Below are 21,623 nucleotides of genomic sequence, written 5' to 3' on the forward strand. Positions count from 1 at the left end.
AGAGGAATGGAGGGGGAACGTCAAGATGGGGCCTTTTTATAACCCTGAGCTGCTGCGCAATCTCGCGTTCTGCTGCGCGCGCGCCTATGAGCACGTAATAACGAGAGACGCGCTGATTGGCTGCAGAAGGATTGATTACGGAATTCGCCGCACAAATTGGGACCTCCTTTCGCCCTTATGACAGGCTGCTTCTTTTTTTTTATTGATGCATTTGACCATGGGGGACGAATCGATGTATTTCATAGTGTAGAGGTGACAGAAACTGGCACTAGCTACTACATCAGGGAATAAACCAGCGATAACTGGTTCGGAAAAGCCAATTCCCTCCTTACAACCAACCAACTACCACTAGGCCCAATTACACATACAATACATAATGGTTGTTCTAACCGGGTAACTAAGCCCACCACACGAGAGAAATCCTACTAAGCCCTTTGATTCCGAAATTCTTAGTCAGAGGATGTTCAGATACTAAGGTAAACCAGAATATTTAGACTGGATAATCCGGGTGGGAAAATACAAAGATAATGCATCCCTGCGATCATAGCAATATAGTAGTAGCAAGGGGTTATGTTGTTTTTGTCGGGAGGGCGAGGTCCTCGGCACCACCACATCTGCATCCTCCACACTATGATATCGCATTGGAACTGGCTAATGGGGGGGGGGGGGGGGGATATCGCTAACACTTTCACTATCTCACACACAGCACACACAAACATACACTACACACACGTAAAAGGTAGTAGACTCGATCGGGCAAGAATTGAATCCTAATCTGTGCCCACTAGTCCATGTTGCTTTGCCAACACTTGTTTACTGTACGATACGTAATGGATGTACTTGTACCAGTTACATGGAAGAACAGTGACAAGGCCTATTCATTTTCAATTGACCGCTTGTGGCTGCTCAAATGACCACGACGACTTTCAGTTATACTTTGTTGTAAGAATTGGCCATGGTTATGCTCTTGGTCGTCATCAATTTCTCCCGTGGGCCTTTTTCCTTTGTCTTTTGCTGTCTGTTTCCATTCTCATTGTTTGTTCATGGGACAGCATGGAGTTGCACTGCCAGCACACAAATGAGTTTGTCCAAATCACAACAAGCCGTCTGCGCACGCTTTCAACGCTTCATACTGAACAACACGTGCGACCATGTCGAGTCGCGCACGTTCAAGAAGGACTTTCAAAATTTATTTTTTAGTGATAGCAAATTGTGGTATAATTTCGCTAGGAAGGAAATCTGTCAGCTTTTTGATCTGCAGGAAATGCGTGTGTCGCTTTGATCTCGTTTACCGTAATACTTGTGCAAGATGTAGAGCACGTTTTGTTCGTTGAAAAATCTGGTCAGGATGGGGGGGTTTATAAATTCAGCCATTCTTCATCACGCTCCCCCCCGTCTGGGGCTTGCAGAAAAGACATTACACCTCATATATCACACACCGGGCATCACAGCAATTCTCATTCAATATGAAGTTGTCAAGCATCTTTGTGGCAGCTGCCTGCTTCCTTGCTTCTGCCTCTGCGGTTCCCATTCAAAGTAGAGGACAGGGTACCAGAGCTGGAAAATGGTTCGACAGAGTCATCACCATTGTAAGTTGGATCTGATGCTGTCAGAGACGTGGCATGGAACCCGGCACTCACCAAATGAAAACCCAGGTCATGGAAAACAAAAACTACAAGGATGTCATTGCCGATCCCTTCTTCTCCACCATCACATCCAAATACAATGCCCGCCTCCTGACCAACTACAATGCCCCATTCCACCCTTCCCAGCCCAACTACTTGGGCATGATCACTGGTGGACGTGACGCATGGACCGACCTCAATGTCGACGTCAACCGTAAAAACTTGGTTGACCTGTTGGAGGCTGGCGGCGTTTCGTGGAAGACGTACCAGGAGAACTACCCTGGCAACTGTTTTGCTGGTGATTCCCAGGATAAGCTTTACAGAGTGAGTAGAATGCACGATTTATGTGAGTCCAAGGAGATTGTATCTTGGAATCTAATCCATCTTCCAATTCGACAGAGGAAGCACAATCCATTCATCTCAATGAATAATATCCGCAACGACCCCAGCCGTTGTGCCAATATCGTCGACAGCTCCCAGCTTGAGGTGGACATAGCAGCGGGTACTGCTCCTCAATATATTTTCTACACTCCCAACATGGACAACGACGGTCACGACACACCTCTAAGCTTCTCATCCGACTGGGCCAAAGGTTTCTTCCAAAAGCTCTTCCAGAACACCAGCTTCTTGAGGAACACCTTGATTGTCTTCACATGGGATGAACAAGAGAGCTACCTTTCTCTGCAGAACAAGGTTGCTACCTACCTGATCGGTGATGTGGTCAACACTGCCAGTGCCGGAAAGACAGATGAAACCAACTATTCCCATTACTCGCTACTGAGAACTGTAAGCATGTTTTGTCGCCAAGCACTATCTGACATGCTGGATATTAACGCCTCACCCTCTTACAGATCGAAGACAACTGGAACCTTGGTAACCTTGGCCGTGAGGACACCAAGGCTGTAGTGTTCAAGGGGCTCAACAAACCCCAGATTTGATTGTAGAGATAGAGAGATAGAATCGAAAAAGTACCGCTTGTGCCATCTATGAAAACCTAGTTCTAATGCTCATTGTTGAATACATAATGCTATCAGAGTTACTGCAAATGGTTTGCATATTTCTGTATGTTGATATCGACACACTTGGACTCAATGCTCGATAATTGCCTGATCGTGCAAAGTATGGAGCAACGTTCTTAAACCCCAACTACCCAACATCACACTAGGAAATTTACCCTTCCATTTGTCAATCACGTGGATGAGAAATCTGACTCCAACCGGCTCTTCCAACCGATTTTTTATTGTTTTTTTGGAATTGGTGCAGAGTTGGATGCCCTCCTCCTTTCATATCTACCGGAGCTGGCTCAAATGGACGACTTTTTTCTCGCTGATCCCGATGCCAAACGGCCGTCACAGAACAAGCGCAAACGCGCACCACAAGCCTCCAAAGGTTCCGTTCGACGCTCAAAAAGAGAAGAGGACGAGGACTCTGAGGATGAGGTTGGAGCAGGAACCATCGACGACATGGATTTGGAGGGCGACCGGGGAACTGAGGAGGAGGATTCTGGTGAAGAAGACAGACGTGAGACGGCTGCACAGAAAAGGCTACGGCTGGCCAAGCGATATCTCGCAAAAGTGAGAGAAGAGGCCGCTGACGTTGGAGAAGTGGATGCTGCCCAGTTGGACCGTGACATTATTGCCAATCGACTACGAGATGAAGCACTCGAATCAATCGGGAAGCTTTTTCATGCTATAGCAGACAAGTATGCCAACATCGATCTGGCCGATCCAAGTCGTGTGCGCACTTTCAAATCTGGAAAAAACCACCAACTCTCCATTACCTCAGTTGCCATTGCAATACCCTCCATCCACCGCCCAAATACACCACACCAATCAGCATCACACCGTAAACCAATATACATCTATTCGGCATCAAAGGACGCATCAATAGTTAAATGGGACTTCTGGACTGGCAAAAGGCTACATTTCATACCTGGCGGACTCAAGCCAACAAAAAAGCTGATTGCAGCGTACGGTACGAAAATGCCGGCACTACATGTTGGACATAAAGATCATATTTTGTCGATAGCCGCCAGTAGCGATGGGCAGTTTCTGGTATGTATGGTTATACACAGCTAGAACAGTCGACGAAGAGTGGAGTGAACGCTCAGTGTTTTTCTGTGCACGGGCTGTTCCTCCACGCCACTAAACCATTGGTGGACGGAAACCTCTTCAAAAGAGACTCCGCGCTTTGAGTCTGGATGTTCATCTCTCATTGAACATTCAGAATTGTGCTGCGAAACATGACAGGCGATCTGTCGGATATGGGAAGACTTTTGTCTAACCGAACCCTTTTCAATTTTGATAGGCAACTGCTGGACGAGACAAAGCCATTCACATTTGGTCAGTCGGCGAAGATAAGCACCTGGGATCATTTACACAACACCGTGATGCTGTATCAAGCGTCACGTTCAGGAAAGGTCATAATCAGCTGTACTCTGCGTCCTTCGATCGGACGATCAAGCTCTGGAACGTGGACGAAATGGCATACGTCGAAACGCTGTACGGTCACCAGGACCAAATCACATGTATAGACACACTTGCAAGAGAGCGATGTATAACATGCGGAGCGCGAGACCGGACAGTGCGGTTATGGAAGATTATTGAAGAATCTCAATTGATATTCCGAGGAGGTGGCAGCGGCACGGTACATGCAGCGGGGGAGGACTTGGTTGTAATGGATGGGGTTCGCAAAGTGCCCAAAGTAGAGAAACAAGCCAATGCGGCTGGCGGATCGCTCGATGCGGTCGCTCTGATAGATGAAGAGCTTTTCATTAGTGGAAGCGATACAGGCGCAATCTCACTTTGGACCCTTAATCGAAAAAAGCCACTCTTCACCAAGCTGCGCGCACATGGCCCCGGTAGCAGAGTGAAAAGCGCAAATCCCGAAGGCGACAATGGCGAGGAAGATAAAGTGGAAGATGTGGACAGCTCCGATGGAAAATGTTGGATTACTGCTTTGGCTACGGTGCGCTATTCAGATCTTTTCGCTTCGGGTGCAGGTGATGGATATATTCGGTTATGGAAGCTGTCAAAGGACAAGCGGCGTTTTGCGCTTTTAGGAAGCATACCAATGGTGAGTCCCATACTTTTAAGCCAAACATGAACGTGTTCAGTTTTGCCAATATCTTTCTCTACCAGCCCGGATTTGTAAACTCGCTAGTCTTTTTTGAAGCGCCGCCAATGCCTACATCACTGGACAAGGACGCTGACACAATTGCCACAACAAACTCGAATCCATCGACTGCTGCATCCCGGCTTGCAAGGGCTCGCGCGGCAATAGCCAAGGGCGAACTTACAAACAAGCCATTGCAGAAAGACGTACTATATCTGGCTGTGGGACTGGGCCAAGAACATCGGCTGGGCCGTTGGTGGCGGGATAAACGGGCAAAAAACTCTGTAAAGATCATATCACTTGCACCAGAACATAATTAAAGGTCTCAATCTAACGGTATATAAACCTGGGAATACGTTCTATGTACATTCTTTGATAAAGAGCGTAGGGCTCATCTTTCATTGGCCATTGTTGCCATGTAATTACAGCCCTTGTAACTACATCCGTGTTACTCTAGACTAGTCGCAATCCGCGGTTTGTCTAAACGCTCTGCAAGAGCGTATTGATAGCATCCACCCAACGCTGAGCATCACCTTTCAAAGCCTGCATTACCATGAAAGCGTTGAGTAAATGCACCTGTTGTATAGTCTACGCTTAAGCTTACCTCCAGGTAGTACGTTCGTTTCGGTGTATGGACGAAGAAATGTCGCGTCCCTTTCAGCTCCACTTTGAGCTTCTCTGACCATGGAATCTCACTCTTTGCAATGAGCTTGCCTTCATCAAAAAATTGAAGTCGCGGTAAGTCTGTCAACACCAAGCCGCGCTTTTTGGAGAACAATCCTTTTCTCTATTTTTCCAAAAAATGACTCTAGTGTTAACGGCAAAGTTGTGTCGCAGCGACAGATACTAGTATAACTTTACCTTGTAAACGGTACCATTCATAATGATGAGTTCGGTGTGGGATATTATCCGTCTGATGGGCGACGAAGCTTGCTCCTCTAGTTTCTTTGACCGGTCCGGATTACCGGCAATCTCTGCTTCGGGAACAACCGGCATTTCTTCGAATGGGTCTCGAATTGCAGCGTCAATATCTCCATGGAACTGCCCTGTTCCAGTTGCCAGCCCCTCCATATCGCTTGTTAAATCCTCCATATTGTGATGGGATGTAGCTGGTAAGAACGGTCTGAGATTTGGGGCGGGTTTTTCGTGAAGATTCTCCCAGTCAAAGCCATCGAAAAATGGATGCTTTTGGATCTCCTCCAATGTCGGTCGTTTACATGGATCGAGAACAAGGATCCGACTGACCAGATCCCGTGCAGAATCTGGAAACCCGTCAGGAAAGGAGTACTCGAGCTTTATTATCTTTTGGAATGTCTGATACTCGTTGGCTCCTTTGAATGGTGGTTTCCCGGCCAAGAGGTGGTATAAAATGCATCCTATCGCCCATATGTCAGAGGCCTTGGAAGCGGCGCGGTCATTCAGTAGCTCTGGAGAACAGTACTCTGCCGTCCCCACGAAAGAGTTTCGGGCAGAGGTCTCATCTCGTGCCTGCTCGGCATCGTCGGTTTTCGTATCATTCAAGGGCTTCGCGGTCCCAAAATCTGTAATCTACAAGGTTACGATATGAGTCCGAGAGAGTTCATTAGGTCAGAGAAAATTGGCTGTAGAAAGTTACCTTGACGTGCATCTTTTCGTCCAGTAATATATTCTTTCAGAAATCATATTAGGTCGATTGCGAGTCCTTGCGAACAGATGATTCCATACACGACTTACCTCCGGCTTCAAGTCCCGATGAATGACGTCCATGTTGTGCAGATACATTACACCCGTTATGATCTCCGCAATGTAAAACCTTGCCCCTTCCACCTCAAAAGAGCCCAGTTTTCTTATGTATCCCAGCAGATCGCCATCTTTGGCCAGCTCTAGCACAAAGTAGAGGGAATGCATGTCTTGAAATGTGTAGAACAGCTTGATAATGAAGGGATGGGACAGGCGGTTGAGAACATCTTTTTCAATGTTGACATACTTCACTTTCTTTTCTTTTATGATATGCCGCTTATCCAAGACCTTCACAGCGAATTCGCGGCGGGTACCGCTTTCTTTAGCGTACAGAACGGTGGAATACGATCCTTCTCCTAGCACACGGCCAAAAACAAAGTCCTCAGGTGTCCGTTTCCTGGCAGGGTTGGATGTTGACCGCGCATGTGGTAGAGGGGAGGAGCTGCCTGCGTTGTCGCGCCTTGATGCAGGGGAACCTTCATTTCCTGATGTTGAGGAACGGTGGGTAATGTCCGTATCACTTTGACCAAGGTGCAACTGTGGAGCCTCGCGGTCTGAAACAGCTGCCATGCGTCGATCTCTGAAAATGGAGAAGCTCCAGGTGCAACTATCTGCTAACGCGTTACAGGTCGTGCTTTTGACCATTATACGCGCCCCATTGATGGCAGTGAAATGCAATTATACTCGTACGATACTCTTTATACTTGTGCTCATGATACTTTTTGAGAGGTAATTTTCATGCATTATTCAATATGTTTTAGATATCCTGCTGTAATAAATGGCTCTACATCTGTTCTTCGTAAATAATGCTGGCTATTCTTCACCAAGCGAACGGCTCCGTTTTCCGTCATGACTTCACCACAATCTTTCAAAACCCTCACTTCTACAAACAAATCTCGTGGTGGAACTAACGCCGCTCCAAGGTCCACTTCCAAAAACTGCCCTCGGTATTCGCTCACCAATCCCGTATACCCTGTTATAAAGTCAGCCTCACTTGAACTGAGATTACGTCGCAGATCTGCCGGCAGAGCTGCATTACTACTCCCGCTCCCTCCACCCAGCTCCCACAGCGTGTCCAAAATGCGGTCTACTCGATGCCGAGTATACGCAAGAAGGCAGCGTTTTGAACGTCGCAGGGCCAGGTGATGCATGGTGGCTGCCGCAGTGAGGCCTGTCACTTGTTCTGGCAACGCCTTTTCGCGTTGAGCAAGGATATCTCTTAAGGAGGCTTCAAGATGTCGCATTTCGAGGAGGACATTGCGGACGAGGTCGTCTCGGTATGGGGAAAGGGAAGGTGTTTCGGCTGTGCGTTTGGCGTCCTTAACAAGTTTTAGAGCGTCGTCGCTGTATATAGACATTTAAGAGAGGGGTGGCAAGTAAGGTTATAGCACGTTGTTGTTGGACGACGACAAGAATTCAGAATGCAGCTGTAGATCGTTTACTGTTCCCAGCTGTGAATGACCAAGTCAGCTGACTGATGACTGTGCCAGCAAACCTGTCTTGCTTGCCTTGCTGGACTGAGTTGTTTCGGCAGATCGCTGGACGTGATTCAAGAAATTACAATCTTTTTCTTCCATCAGCGTATTCCCCTTTTATTGCTTTCATTTCCTGTTTATTCGTCTTTTCTCGATGCTACCGCTCTTCATTGAGTCCGAGTAGCCTCGAACGGAATCCTATATTCTTTCGGTTTTTTTGTTAAGACTTGTCGACATTTGGACAACACCAACATATTTATCTCCCAGAATTTCAGTCCGAAAAAACTTCGGTTATTCGGCTACATCCGACGCCAGATGGAGACTTCAGACCCGCGAGCACTGACTGAAAAAACGCCCACATTGCTGCACTGGCAAGCGAAGTTTCAACAACGGCCCTGCGTGAGAACCAGTGTTGCGTATATTCATCCTTTGAAAAAGGATCAGGAACGTTTATCAAAGTGTAGCTTTGAATCGGTACGTTCTCGATAGTCTCAACCGAGCGCATAGATCTCACTTTGACCGTAACCCCACAGCTGTCCTGAGGCTCGATAGTTTCGAGCGGGGTAGAGCATAATCGGACAACATCCGTTTCGTTGTAAACGCGCAATTTGGAAAGAGTCTACGCATAGGGTGTCGCATATAGCACCGAGTCATCTATCATGAATTACACGCGATCGGGCGGCCGTGGCCGTGGGCGACATCCGAATATCCCGGCCTCAGGTATGCTCATTTCATCTGGCGTATGGGAATGATATGAATTCTTGGATATGATACAGGAATAAGTGCTTCAAGCCGCTCCAGGATGCTACTGTCCAATATTCTGCGAAATGATGGAGACCATTCCTATGCAAATCGTATTACAACAGCTGAGCAGCTGTCGTCTCTTTTGGCGTCAACACAGATGCATTCAAGTGCCATCGATCAAAGGACGCTGTTAGATTTGATATATCTAGCGCAACAGGAATTTGAACAGGTTTTACAGGAGCAACGGTATGCTTTCTCGATTTATGCCGAGATATCCGTTGATATTAAACGGGTTTGCACGTAGAGCCCCGGCGGTGTTCAGGCAAGCGTTTTGCCGTGCTGTTGCCACCCTTGGTCGCACCCTCCGTGGAGACATGCCTGTGTTCTTGCATTGGATTTTTGGGCGATTATTATCGCCAAGCACGACGGAAACTACCAAAGACATGGACATGGACACAAAAAGCTGGCTGTTGTTTACCTTGCGCGAGGTACGAGGAAGGGACACAGCGCTTTACGAACAGGGTCAATGAAGCTAATTTGTCATTCGCAGTTTCTTGATCTACCAGCGAACGGTCCTTTACAGTCAACTGCGTGGGTTGATGAACACATGGGATATATTTCGACAGAGTTACAAACGTTCCTGGATGCTATGGAGTCTCCGATTTATCTGCCAAAGACGCTTGACGTGATTCAAATAATAGCTGAAAAGCACCCGGAAAGGTTTACCAATTCATTCAAGGTAAGGAGACCTTTTTCTGTTGACAGTACAAAGACTAAATAGTTGTCGCAACCAGGATGTTGTCGATCTCCTTGTAGGATGGAGCATAGACCCCAACATCCCAAAGAACAATGTTTCGCTGATAGCAGGTGCAGCGCGCGTTTATAAAATGCCAACACACAAGCAGCGGTTTACTTATTACGAATATTCGTTCAGATACTTTCAAAAAGCTATGGCCGTTCTGGCTGCAGCATATTGATTTCAGCCTGGAGCTCGCACGACATTTGATATCCGACATAGAAGGATTGGTGCAAGTGCAATGTAACCCCAGAGCCACCCAAGTTCCACATCCTGATGTCGACACAGTAAAAGATCGATCCCATCGTCTACCTCAGAGCGCGATTACACTTATGAGGTACATAAATATGATAATCAACCGTAAATATGCCTACTCTTACGCTTTGGACGGGCATCGTGCAGATGTTTTCACGCAGTGCTGTATGTGATCACCTTTGCAGGATTTCCTAGCTTAAACGCAGAATGCCAGGCCCCGTTACCATTCCAGTCGAATCCATATGAAAGCTACTTGTTACTAGTGCAATGGTGCCTAGATCTCATAGTTGCTGTCGGGCGGAAATATGAAGATCGCGGATGGTTATCACAAGGTTTCTACACTTTAGTCTGAGGATCTCGGCCGCTAGTATTTATGCATTGTTTGGCCGACTTTAGGTTACGGTTTCATTAAATTCCTGAGTCGAGCGCTTGGCAAACACTTTATGCCCTATCAGCAGACTGCTGTAGAGTGCTTAATACTCGATTGCAGACTATTGGTTGATGAGAACAATGCGTGGGATAGTCCTCTTGTCAAACGAGCTGTCGACGACTGGATAGAGTCGGTAGATGAGGTACTTTGTATGAGACCTTCCGAATTTTTGCATATACATTTATTTACCCTGCGGTCGCGTTTCAGATTCTGGCTCTGTGGGAACCGCACATTTCAAGCAAGATAGTGCCAGCTTTCATGGTGCCGTCCATTTCGCCCTTGCTGAAAGATCTGCGCAAAGCATGTCACCGGGATCCATCATTTTTGCGGAAACTCCGCAATTGGAGCACCAGGATATTGCAGGCCCTTGAAGCCGAATCGCAGGATGCCTCCCAGACCAATGATGACAAAGCCGGGAGTTTGGACGAAGTTGTTCTTGAAATGCACGACATTTTTCGGAGGTTGATATCTCTGAATGCGAAAGATCATGATGATGCTCAAGCGGAGAAAATGGATGTATCTAATGGGACGTTCATTCATGAATCTCTCAGTCATGTTCTTTTGGGATTAGAAAAGCACCGGGCGACCAGCACATCTTACTGTGAATATGTGGGACCCTTGCTCAAGGAAGACGTGGATATGCTTATCGATCTACTACTTTGGGATTGTCGATTCCTTGCTGATGCAGTGCAATACACAGCTGGGGGGCTTGATGGCGCCGGTCTTTTAGTATTACTGTCTTCGATGATAGAAAATGTGGGTAGGGTTGCTGTCATCAATAACAGAATCGGATTGGGTACCAAGATTAGAGGGACTCTGCTACTTTCTGGTTATGTGGTTGCCCGCAGGTATGTAGATGTGCAGTTCAGGTGTTTCGGAGGAATACAACTGAATCTTGTCGCCTGTCAGTCAATCTTTCTTCTCCATTGAAAGCAAAGACCACAATGTTGATGAAAAGAAGAATTCCCAGGAGCGTTCTCTGAGTTACTTCCAAATGCAGCTAAAGTGCATTTTGACGGTCGCTCAATTCCCTGATATTGACCATGATGAGAAGCTGATTACCATTTGCTGGTTCTACGAACTTATGGACAGCATATTGCACGGTACCAAATGTCTGGCTGCAAGTCACTTGCTGATCGAGGAGTGCGCGGGACTTGTGCAAGCTTGCGTGGAGGCGTTCCGATATCTGCTTGGTAGCGTACGATCCTATGACGATGGTTAATTCCTGATACACCAACACCAACTCATTTTGATGTTCTGTTTCCTCTGCCAGATGTGGAAGCCGACGGTGAAATCCGCGGAGAGTTTGCTCTGGTGTGGAAGTCTTGTATCCGATGGACTGATGTATTACGACATTTTGGCTTGCGTAGCGCAATTGACAGGATTGTGGGGATTATATTCAATGCTGCGATAGCAAGGTACGGCATGGTCGTGCTCTGCAATACACCGTGGAATTGAAGTTACTAAGAGGTGCAATACAGGGTGCATGATATTGATAAAGCGGTAGCAGAAAGACATTTTGTCGTCCTTGCCTCCATGCGTCCTATAAGTACATTGATGGCAAGCAGCAAGCGGCGTGATTCACATCATGATCCATTTTTACTCACGAAGGTATAATTACAATGTTCCTTGTTTCTTGCAATTGCTAAATGTGATCTCTTTTAAGATGGAACTAATGTCGAAGCCTCCATCGGGTACTTTCCGATCAAAACATTTCCAATTGGTTGTCGCGCAATTAGGCATGGAAGCATATTTCCTGCAATCAGATGAGCCAGGTGCCCCACCAGCTCAGGAACTTGATCATACAGACTGGCTGGAACGATTATTTCATGTCTGCCAATGTGCGACAGGCATGGAGCGATCTGCTGCTCCGACATCTGGTATACATGAGTGTTCAATGGTTTCATCGCTTGAACCGCTTTTGAGGGACGGTTTCTTCCTATTAAGGTTCTCCTGATGTCGTCCGAATTGATACATGGGAAGATCCTCTCCTTTTTTGGGCGCTGTGGGAAAGTGCCCGTTACTGTGTGTTGTCGAGGTTGCGAACACCGCTTGGGTCTCCGGTGCAGGTTAGTGCCGCATCAGTTCCCTCCTTCCTTATTTTGTGCAGCTTTATTGAAATCCCTTGAAGACGTTCGCGAGTATCGAAAGAGTATTGAAAGATTCAGTTGCAAATTTCGGTCGCCAGGCAGTACGCCCTGGAGATACCAATGAGCACTTACCAGCAACGTACGTGTGCAAACGTTTAGCGTCTTCGTGTCTCGTGAACTCAGCGGTTTCCAGCTTGATTAAGGACGCTCAACGGCTCCGACATCTACTCATGCTTATTGATTTACTGGAGATTCAAATTCGCAATGCTGCAGAAGGGGCTTACCACGCCTCTCCTGCTTCAACGTTATTTTTTCATACAAACAAGCGCACATGCGACGAGTGGTTCATGAGGATTCGGAAACATTTAGTTGCTGGCGGAAAGCTTACAGGGTCGGCCGCGTTCACCATAAAACATGGCATGGAGGTGCGCAGAGCAAAGATATCCAGATGTCGTACGCTGAGGGGCTTATTCGTATGCGATTTTTTCTGGGGCAGTATCTTGCGGAGCGGTCGGCAAGCATTTTGCGACATGACAAAAACGATAAAGCTACCTTCGCCGCGGATATTGAGAGCGTCACTGTTGATATTTGTAAGATTGCAACGCTTCGTTATGTGCGCTGCAATTAAACTCAAGTGAAGAGTTTCTGGTGCTCAGGCGATGCGTTGGTCACTTACAAAGATGCCGATACTGTGTATGGGATTGCTGCATGGTTAGAGAAGGTGATACCCCAACGTTCGGATGAGTTATCACCAAGTGACGGGCAGCCATGTAAGTTTAAGACAGTATCGGTCAAGGAAGTGTATCGTCACCGACAGTCTTCGTATACACCATTGCAGCTGTAAGGTTACTCAAAAAGTCCGACGTTCACAACAATGCGGGCGGTAGTTCCCCATTCTCTTTTACGTGGGCTCGAAGTGCTGCAGATATTGCTGAAGTGAGTGATAGCATGAGGCTTTTGGAAATTCATACGTAGCTGGAGCAAGGAAATTACCCTTCAGGGTCGTTACGAAACTGCTCTTCCGGAACTCCGTAACAAGTTCCAGGCTTCTATCAAGGGGGGCAAGATATCTTTCACAAAGTCTTTCAGCAGCCTGGTTCAAAATGTAGGTCCTGAAACCTGCGAAATGGCCTTTCTGACACCTATTTACGCTCCGTTTTTATAGATTACGCGCTGCTACCTACAATTACGTGACTGGGACGGTTTAGCTGAATGGAATGGCATGCTGAAAACAGTGAAACAAGATGCACTCCATAACAATGATACATCGCCGTTCGATCTTGACCATCATCGAACAATCTTGTCCGCGTGGTCCGAACTCACAGACCCCTATCAAGATCTCAATTCTGATCGAGGATTGACTCTGGAGAATTCATTTGATATTGCCGGAATCCAACATGTAGGCCTTCCTGGTGCATATATGGCCAGAGCGGAAGGGCAGCTATGGAAGGCTCTCACCCTGATGAGAGCAGAGGATCTGCCTAGTGCCCAGGAGTATTTGGCTTCTGCCCTTGAGTTATTGAAACAGATTATAAAGTACCATCCGGAGACCTCGCCACACGATTTGACGTATTCACTTGTGCAAGTCCAACTCGCCAAATGGATTGAAAATATAAATCTGCCTGCCAAATCTGACTTAGCGGGGTTATTATCGGAATGCGACAATGACCGAGCGCTAGCTTCTCTGAGATGCGCGGATTTGTCGACTTTGAATCTTTTGCACAACATTGTTACTGCTGTGCTGCAGACCAAATTGTCCGTCCTAGAAGGGGCACAGTTCGAGACAGCAAACGAAAACTTGCGCTTTTCTGTTGGCAGGTTAGCGCGAAAGAGTAAGAATTATGCTCTTGCTCGCAGAACGTCGAAGTCAGCGGACCACCTGGGCTTTTTTTCCCTTCAGGATCTTAAGAGTCGCTACGATTTTGCCAAATTGTTATATGCTGATGGAAAGGCGGTCGATGCGTTGCATGCGGTGTTGTCCACTTTGGACAAGCTCGGCAGGCCCCGTGTGGATCAATTGCGGAATAACGGCCGTGCCGAGTCTGAGGAAGGCAGCTGTGCAGTGATGTACTCAAAGCACTTGCTGCTATTATCAAAGTGGATCCAAGCATTCCAACTGAATACTTCAGAATGGCGCGCTGTCGAAGACGCCATCCGAAGCGCTGAAATTGCCAATGACGTTCGGGCTGCTGCTTCGGAAGAGAAATCACAGACGGCTTTCGTTGGCAGTATAGCCGAGCGCTGCCTTGTTACAGCGACGGCGCACACCCCGATGTATCCTAAAGCATGGTTGAACTACGGACATTTCTGCTATCATCAAGGCAGGAAAGCTCTTGAGGACATGACAGGAAAGCCATTCAAAGTACTGGAGTCATTCCCGCTCGAAATGAAATATATGTTTGAAGAACTAGCAAGGGCTTCTACGCCTCGCGAAGAGAATGTCAAGGTAACACTGATACTTCCTGTCTCCTCTTTGTCGATGTGGATTTAACCAAGTTCTCCATTGTGTAGGTTATTTTAGAAATTATTTCGCAGGAGCTCGTTAACAGCACAAAACAGAAACCTCGCGACGACCATCCGCCTTTGGAGGGAGTTCTACGTGCAACCTTCCCAGAGCTCGAGGTTGAGGCAATTGAAAAGATCGGATCCGCTATACGGGCTTTAAAGCATAGAGTGCTGGACCGCTTCTACTCGGCAGCATCGGCTTATTTCAAATTCTTGGACGTTGCGAATGCGGCTCACGTTGCCTCGGTAAGTCTTGGGATATGAACTAGTCACAGGTCTATCTAATTCTTGTGCTAACTATTCGCGTGCTCAGGACGCTGACAATACCACTGCCACTCTTCGCATTCTGCGATTATTTTTGAATATTGGGGCGTACTTCAAGGAGGACTTCACGCGCATGTTCGAAGCCACCCCTTTGGTACCCTGGGAAAGTGTTCTCCCGCAGCTTTATGCGCGCACCGACCATCCAGAGGCTTTTGTGCGAGATACCATTGCGGACTTGCTTTGTAAGATAGGAAAAACGTCCCCTCACCTGGTCGTTTATCATGCCGTCGTGGAGTCGTCAACGGAACAAGCCACATCGGCGGAGATTCATATGCCATGGTCCAAGCGTGTACTCCAAGTATTGAAACAAGGCGGCTCGGAAGGATTAGTAACAGAGGTCCAGCGCATGGTGAACGAACTCAAGAGGATGACTGTGCTATGGGAAGAAATGTGGCTCCACAAGTTGCGGCACCTGCATGTTGACGCAATAAAGCGACTGCAGCAGATCGAAAGAGAGGCAAATAGGGTTGGCGCAAGTGTGTCGCTGCCTGAAACGGAGAAGAACACCATCATTTTCGAGTACTATCAGACTATAACGAGACCATTAGTCACCGCTCTGGAAACCCTTCTGCGTACAACAACTTGCTCACCCTCCAGCACACCGCACGAATTCTGGTTTCAAGATACGTACGGGAAACGAATCAAAGATGCCCTATTGGCTCTACAAAGCCCGAAAGATCCGACAATGCCTAGAGCTGCTTGGACGGCTTTCGAAGAGGTACAGTTATCGTCCGGCTGCATTGGTAGCCATTTGACTGACCGTAATTTTACAGATTCACGCTGATCTTTCTCGAGAATTGCAACGCAACCGGCAGCTCAAGCTATCGAACGTCAGCCCAGTCTTGGCAAGGTCCCGTGATTCGATTATCCCTATGCCAGGCATGCCTGTGCACGACCGTTTAGTCACTATACGGAGGTTTAATCATGATCTTCACGTTCTACCAACAAAGACAAAACCAAAAAAGCTGGAATTGATGGGTTCCGACGGTGTGCGATACACTTACCTCTTCAAAGGCTTGGAAGACCTCCATTTAGACGAGCGAATCCAGCAACTTTTGCGAACAGTCAACCAATTTCTCACGCGAGACAAATCTTCCGCACATCGTGGGTTGCATGCTCGGACATATCCCGTCATTCCCTTCGGACAACGGTTTGGCATGATTAAATGGGTCGATGATGTCATCCCACTGTTTAGTTTGTATAAGCGTTGGCAGCACCGCGAGTACACGGCGAAAATGCTGCAAAGAAAAGAGGGGGATCCACCACCCCCAAAACCTCACGAACAATATTATGCGAAGATAAGAGCCGGCCTGCAGCGTCACGGGTTGTCAAAAAAGGCGGCACGCCGAAACTGGCCATTAGATGTTATGCGCGAAGCATTTCAAGAATTGAAGAAGGAGACGCCCACCAATTTACTAGCCAGGGAACTCTCCGGATCATCTGCCACCCCTGCGGATTGGTGGCGAAAAACCAAGTCTTTTGTGCGATCAGTTGCCGTTATGTCTGTTATCGGCTACGTTATTGGCCTCGGAGATCGTCATCTTGATAACATACTACTAGATCCCGTCACTGGGGAAGTCATTCACATTGATTACAATGTTTGCTTTGAAAATGGACGCAAATTACGGGTGCCTGAGACGGTACCGTTCAGGTTAACTCAGAATATCTTAGGAGCATTTGGTGTCACGGGGGTGGATGGAGTATTCAAGATTGCTTGCGAAAACACAATGCGCGTCATGCGTGAGAACCATAAAACGCTATTAACGTTACTTGAAGCCTTTGTGTATGATCCGTTGGTGGACTGGACGAAGGATCAAGCTGGCGTCTTAAGTAAGCAAACACTTGAGGTGAACGTAAACATCGGTCTTCTCTGTTCTCGGATTGGTAAGTGCAGCCATTGGTGGGAGGGCGCTATGTTTATGTTGCTCATACGTCAGGTCCCGTGTAGCGGAGAAAAGAGAACCAGTCGGCAAATATGTGCATGCGCTTCTCTCCACTTGTGGTAGTAATGTTGACGACCAGGCGTCTAAAGGGATCCAAGAATCCATTGCCATGCTGGCCATCACAGACGGTCGCAGCGGGCAAGCGAAAAAAATGACACATGTCAGCGATCAAGACAAAGAGGCTTCCTTACGCGATGCGTTGCAAAAGCGCTATGTCGACTGCGAGACCTGGATCGCCCGACACTCCGCGGCCTTGCTCACATTGAAGGTGAGGCTTCGTAAATCAACATAGGAAGAGGTTCTGTGCAATTCTCAATCAAATCCAATTATTTCAGGGACCTTACCTGCAGAGATGTGCTGCGGATGTTCTGAATGTCGACCCTGTCAATGTTTTTCCTCCATTTGCCCCTACAACCTACGCATTGGGCGCGAATGAAGGCCATATAATGCGCTGCGTGGAAGTTGACCAGGAGATATTCCGCGTAACTACTGAACGGGCTGCCTGTTATCAAGTCATTGTGAAGCATTTGCAGATGTATCAAGTCCTTGCCGCTCCTGTAGCGGACCTACTCTTGAACCAGGATTACTTCCTGAAGTGGAAGGGCATTCTTCAGACACTGATCTCCTCGGAGCTTGATCAAACCGCGATTCAGAGAGTTCTTTCTTCGAATTCGGATGTGACTCGTACTGAACAGACTAGAAAAGCCGCGCTTGAAGCCATCATGAAAACAACATGTCTAGCAAAGGAGGAAGAATATATGAAATGCAGCGCTGCAGTTACTGCAGTATCTCCTGAACCAGAAGCGGCAGGTCAAGAACTCGGCATCTTCTCAAATATACACGCGTCAAAAAAGCCCGTCGTTTTAATTCAGTGCGCAATGCTGGATACTCTGGCGCATTTCGGCCATCTACTCTACGTGCTTATTAAGGATCCATTGAAACGCGAATCAATATTTGCAAACGATAACTTTGGAATCCAGCGAATATCGCAAAGATCGGTCCACGTGTTTGGCGGGTACCCGTTTGAGCCAGATAATCTTCATGAGGTGCATTCCATAGCGTCTTCGGCAGTTGTCGCCATCGAGGGATTGAATGGTAAGTTGCCACTATTGAGCGCTTCGATTAATGGCATAAATTTAATCAATCACCACTAGAATCTGCCCACAAATCTGGCGACACTACGGATTCTGATTCTCTTCAAGTTCTTCAGAATTACGTCGATCTGTTAGAATGCGTCAGAGCCATTCAATGGCACGTCGCCGACGTTCTTGTTCCTGAAGTCATCCTTATCTTAGCCCAAAAGGAAGACTCTTCCCTGCAAAGCCTCCTGACTGATCTGGAAAGACTATGTTCAGGTGTCGACAATACACTCGACCAGAGCTCGGAAGCATTCCAAACCGTCGCGGCGAAATTGGTAAGTATTCGAGCTTCGGCAGAACCCATTCGCTATCTAACGCAAGTGTAAGGGTGCGGAGTTTCCGGCTCTGTGCGCGGAATATGGTTCGCAACCTTCCACCGGTGCCCAGGCGATCCTGTCATCTTTCAATCATTTTTTCACCCCGATAGTAAACGGAATGCGCCATCTTCCTGGTCAGAAGGGTACCAATGAAGCGCAGATTATTCACAACGCCCTCATGGTGCAACAGATACTGGTACGGGTCGTCTCTCGTTATCTGACAGCTGCGACTTTCGCAACTCACTGCCGAATAGTCCATTTTGCACATATTGCAGGCCTCCCAGCGTTACTACCAACAGGCTGAAATGGATACTGACGATCCGTCCAATGAATGGATTGCCAATTATGATTTTTGCGACATTATGCGGGAGAGCGAGCATTTTGCAACAGCGACTGCGACATTGAAGCGGTATCTCGACATCTGCATCAGAGAAATATGCATGAAGCCTATGGCAAAGCTGTTTAATAAAAGCATAAAGCGCGTTGGTGGGACTCTGGGAAGTGAGCGTGCAAACGACCAAGAGAAATCCGGCCGTGCACTGATCGGAATACCGTTTGTTGACCAAGCACATGCTCTGATCAATGCTCATGTTCCCTTCGATGGAGAGCTTCGTCAGCAATTGATGGCTCTCCAAGATCTCCTTTCCCGTGATGTTGAGCGACGTGTCCAAATGGACATCAGCCAAAAAGTAACTGACAGCGGCAATCACTCCATTGTGTTGCATTATATAACCTTGTAATCCTAACTTCATAGGGGATCGGCCATCTTCGACGATTTGAGGCCCGACTACAGCAGCGTAAGCTGGCGTTAACTCGGTACCAGCTAGTGCACGAATCAGCCTTGACGTACCCTATACGACATGGTGCGACTGAGGCACCCTTACCGATGGAGACTCCTCGCCTACAGGTACTATGCTATGATCACAGTCACTCCTTACTATTGGTATTAACGGCTAGATATCGTAGTTCATTGAAAGTTTAAAACGCGATATGCCCCTTCTATTACAGCTCTGTAGTGATTTGCGCTCACTTGCGGGAGCCTGCCAGATTTTGGAGTCTGAGCTCGCGCCACTTCTCGCTTGGTCCTCGGCAGATTCTTCCAAAGAGCATGCAATTAGCGCGTTCGGAGACGCCTGCCGTACGCGCCATGCTCAAATCATGATGGAGACTCAGCGGGTGAGTGGGGTGACCCAAAGGATTCTGTGATAGTCGTCTTAATATTTGCTATAACTAGATTCAAGACATTATCGAACTCTGCGATACCCTTGTTCACTTTGAAACATTTCGCGGTCCTGGTGGAAGGATGCAGTCGATGGAAAAAGATACGTTAGAACTGGTGGAAGCACTCAAACAAGTGGTGAACAAGCCTAATTACACTGGGGTCTTGAAACCGAATTCGGGTGTGAGTGAAGATGAGCAAGTTTCTATACAGGTACTTGATTCGACGGTAAATCTCACGCCAGGAAATTGTAATAACGTTACATTTGTTTAGGAGAAACTACTAGCAGTACATCATGCCTATCAGAATTGTGACAGAGTACTTGAGGACATTCACAAGATCATGAAGAATCTATACAAAACATCCGCAGTTCTTCCCTCTGCGAAGAACATGACAGCCGAGATACAGGTAGGTGTTGAGAGACCGCGCATAAATTGCACTCGTCCTCACACATCTGGTAGGAGTATCTGAGTCAATGGAGCCATTGCGGCCAGAAAATAAAGGGGCTTGAAGTGGCTTCACGGAACCCGCCCGACAGGACGTCCCTGGTAATAACTTGTTGACGCCTGGCCAGAATGGAAATGAAACTCATTCTTTTCTCTGATGTGCAGGAGAAAACGATGAACAAAATTCACTTGGAAGTCGAAAGGTGCATCAAGATGCTCTTCTCCTTCAGCTCACTGAAGCCGCTAGAGATCGCACTGGAGGCGGAACGAGAGGAACTGGCTCAGAGTCCATTGCAATCTCCCACCGAAGAGAAACTGCCTGAATCCCTACCTACGCACGAATCAGACTGGCTGGCTTTGCAGCCACACCAGCCAATGGTCGTTCATGAGAGTGGAGATCCGCTAATGCTGGAGGATATGGTCGCCCACGATCTTCCTTCCCCAGATCAACCACAAGTGATTGCGACCGTGGAAGAGAGTCGCCGCACCGAGGCAACTTCACTGCACCATTTCCAGCAAGATGGCGTCGTTGCGGTAGACATGGAGATTACGGAGGCACTTGCACAGACTGGTTGTGAGAGAGAATATGTCCCGCAGGGTGGGAACTTAATTTTTCACTTGGGAGGCGTATGTTTTCCGCTGACATGTTTGTGCTCAGGGGAAGAACGAAATGCGTATGCGATTCACGTGCTGCGCCGCGTCAAAGCAAAGTTGAGCGGACGCGATGCTATCGATCAGGGCAAGATGACAGTACCGGAACAGGTGAGCAGCGGTGAATATGTTTGCATGGCTGAGCTGTCTGACCTCCTTTCAGGTGGACATGATAGTAGGAGAAGCGACCAATATGGATAACCTGGCCGTTATGTACGAAGGTTGGATGTCGTGGTTCTAATCTTGCCACAACATCGTCACAACTGATCGCATGCGCCGTGCAAGTAATCTAAGATACTGGTCCAGCAAGTGGGGCTCATGCCTATTGCTGGTTGCCGAAAACCAGTATTTGGATTTCCGAGTCTCGACGAAGCTCATCCTGCACTGCAGCGCTCCCCGGGACACCGGGTTGGGATCTGGCAAACTTTCCGACCAATTCATGTGTAACTTGAAGCCGTTTTGCGTAATTGCTTCGTGCGTCAGACAGATCAATGTCGTAAATATACCTTTGGTGTCACTTCACCTGTCGATACTTTTGATATTTTTGAATGGCTCGGGGATAAATCTGGTAGTCCAGCAGCGCGCCAACGGACCCAGACCTGGCTATGACCTTGGTAAATGACAGATGAATACACGTGAAAATCGCGAGACTAAGCCATGGAGGGCGAAACGTGGGAATGGACTGATCAACATTGTTGGTATTTAGAAAACCGTTACACCAACTTCATTCTGGACTCATACTTTTATTGCTCAACTGCGAACATGATGAATTGGCGCATTAGCAGTGTTGGGTGAAGACCACATTGACCTGTTCCGCTCTACGTAGCCCGC

The 21,623-nt window shown here is 47.6% G+C and overlaps 5 protein-coding genes across 5 annotated transcripts; 3 read left to right on the forward strand and 2 right to left on the reverse strand.

Annotated features, from left to right (window-relative positions):
- Positions 1-1,219: 1,219 nt before the first annotated feature.
- SPPG_08058 (uncharacterized protein) lies at positions 1,220-2,671 on the forward strand. Its single transcript, XM_016756210.1, has 4 exons — positions 1,220-1,589; positions 1,656-1,949; positions 2,025-2,411; positions 2,477-2,671. Exons 1-4 carry the CDS (start codon positions 1,467-1,469, stop codon positions 2,561-2,563), a joined length of 891 nt encoding a protein of 296 aa, XP_016604507.1. The 5' UTR covers positions 1,220-1,466; the 3' UTR covers positions 2,564-2,671.
- Positions 2,672-2,922: 251 nt separating this feature from the next.
- SPPG_08059 (uncharacterized protein) lies at positions 2,923-5,096 on the forward strand. The gene is made up of 3 exons (XM_016756211.1): positions 2,923-3,679; positions 3,933-4,700; positions 4,766-5,096. The coding sequence occupies exons 1-3, from the start codon at positions 2,933-2,935 to the stop codon at positions 5,057-5,059; spliced, it is 1,809 nt and encodes a 602-aa protein (XP_016604508.1). The 5' UTR covers positions 2,923-2,932; the 3' UTR covers positions 5,060-5,096.
- Positions 5,009-7,090, reverse strand: SPPG_08060 (AGC/PDK1 protein kinase). Its single transcript, XM_016756212.1, has 5 exons — positions 6,453-7,090; positions 6,355-6,387; positions 5,601-6,287; positions 5,344-5,526; positions 5,009-5,282 (listed from the first exon to the last, which is right to left on the reverse strand). The coding sequence occupies exons 1-5, from the start codon at positions 7,026-7,028 to the stop codon at positions 5,220-5,222; spliced, it is 1,542 nt and encodes a 513-aa protein (XP_016604509.1). The 5' UTR covers positions 7,029-7,090; the 3' UTR covers positions 5,009-5,219.
- A 91-nt stretch (positions 7,091-7,181) lies between these two features.
- On the reverse strand, positions 7,182-7,898 carry SPPG_08061 (DNA replication protein PSF1). The gene has a single exon (XM_016756213.1). The coding sequence runs from the start codon at positions 7,814-7,816 to the stop codon at positions 7,202-7,204; it is 615 nt and encodes a 204-aa protein (XP_016604510.1). The 5' UTR covers positions 7,817-7,898; the 3' UTR covers positions 7,182-7,201.
- A 93-nt stretch (positions 7,899-7,991) lies between these two features.
- SPPG_08062 (uncharacterized protein) lies at positions 7,992-21,324 on the forward strand. Its single transcript, XM_016756214.1, has 38 exons — positions 7,992-8,407; positions 8,467-8,653; positions 8,710-8,923; positions 8,982-9,165; positions 9,228-9,416; positions 9,472-9,544; positions 9,612-9,810; positions 9,876-10,060; positions 10,125-10,300; positions 10,366-11,006; positions 11,068-11,351; positions 11,432-11,576; positions 11,640-11,769; positions 11,825-12,038; positions 12,106-12,227; positions 12,290-12,387; positions 12,442-12,673; positions 12,745-12,838; positions 12,905-13,018; positions 13,087-13,184; positions 13,249-13,353; positions 13,414-14,694; positions 14,760-14,999; positions 15,067-15,795; positions 15,851-16,961; positions 17,026-17,288; positions 17,356-18,115; positions 18,175-18,434; positions 18,487-18,672; positions 18,731-19,165; positions 19,231-19,383; positions 19,443-19,652; positions 19,711-19,908; positions 19,969-20,103; positions 20,157-20,243; positions 20,307-20,739; positions 20,800-20,903; positions 20,956-21,324. The coding sequence occupies exons 2-38, from the start codon at positions 8,593-8,595 to the stop codon at positions 21,031-21,033; spliced, it is 10,221 nt and encodes a 3,406-aa protein (XP_016604511.1). The 5' UTR covers positions 7,992-8,407; positions 8,467-8,592; the 3' UTR covers positions 21,034-21,324.
- Positions 21,325-21,623: the final 299 nt, after the last annotated feature.

This window comes from Spizellomyces punctatus, assembly GCF_000182565.1.
Source record: "Spizellomyces punctatus DAOM BR117 chromosome Unknown supercont1.19, whole genome shotgun sequence".
Classification (NCBI taxonomy): domain Eukaryota; kingdom Fungi; phylum Chytridiomycota; class Chytridiomycetes; order Spizellomycetales; family Spizellomycetaceae; genus Spizellomyces; species Spizellomyces punctatus.

Excerpts from the sequence above, each read along its gene's own strand:
- SPPG_08059 (XM_016756211.1), top strand. The coding sequence starts at position 2,933 with ATGGACGACTTTTTTCTCGCTGATCCCGATGCCAAACGGCCGTCACAG. Across the intron at positions 3,680-3,932 it reads GTAGCGATGGGCAGTTTCTG|GCAACTGCTGGACGAGACAA; the intron begins GTATGTATGGTT and ends CAATTTTGATAG. Across the intron at positions 4,701-4,765 it reads TTTTAGGAAGCATACCAATG|CCCGGATTTGTAAACTCGCT; the intron begins GTGAGTCCCATA and ends TTTCTCTACCAG.
- SPPG_08061 (XM_016756213.1), bottom strand. The coding sequence starts at position 7,816 with ATGTCTATATACAGCGACGACGCTCTAAAACTTGTTAAGGACGCCAAA.
- SPPG_08058 (XM_016756210.1), top strand. The coding sequence starts at position 1,467 with ATGAAGTTGTCAAGCATCTTTGTGGCAGCTGCCTGCTTCCTTGCTTCT. Across the intron at positions 1,950-2,024 it reads CCCAGGATAAGCTTTACAGA|AGGAAGCACAATCCATTCAT; the intron begins GTGAGTAGAATG and ends CCAATTCGACAG. Across the intron at positions 2,412-2,476 it reads ATTACTCGCTACTGAGAACT|ATCGAAGACAACTGGAACCT; the intron begins GTAAGCATGTTT and ends ACCCTCTTACAG.
- SPPG_08062 (XM_016756214.1), top strand. The coding sequence starts at position 8,593 with ATGAATTACACGCGATCGGGCGGCCGTGGCCGTGGGCGACATCCGAAT. Across the intron at positions 13,185-13,248 it reads GTGCTGCAGATATTGCTGAA|GGTCGTTACGAAACTGCTCT; the intron begins GTGAGTGATAGC and ends ATTACCCTTCAG. Across the intron at positions 20,904-20,955 it reads AGATGACAGTACCGGAACAG|GTGGACATGATAGTAGGAGA; the intron begins GTGAGCAGCGGT and ends ACCTCCTTTCAG.
- SPPG_08060 (XM_016756212.1), bottom strand. The coding sequence starts at position 7,028 with ATGGCAGCTGTTTCAGACCGCGAGGCTCCACAGTTGCACCTTGGTCAA. Across the intron at positions 6,388-6,452 it reads ATCGGGACTTGAAGCCGGAG|AATATATTACTGGACGAAAA; the intron begins GTAAGTCGTGTA and ends GATTTCTGAAAG. Across the intron at positions 6,288-6,354 it reads ACGAAAAGATGCACGTCAAG|ATTACAGATTTTGGGACCGC; the intron begins GTAACTTTCTAC and ends GTAACCTTGTAG.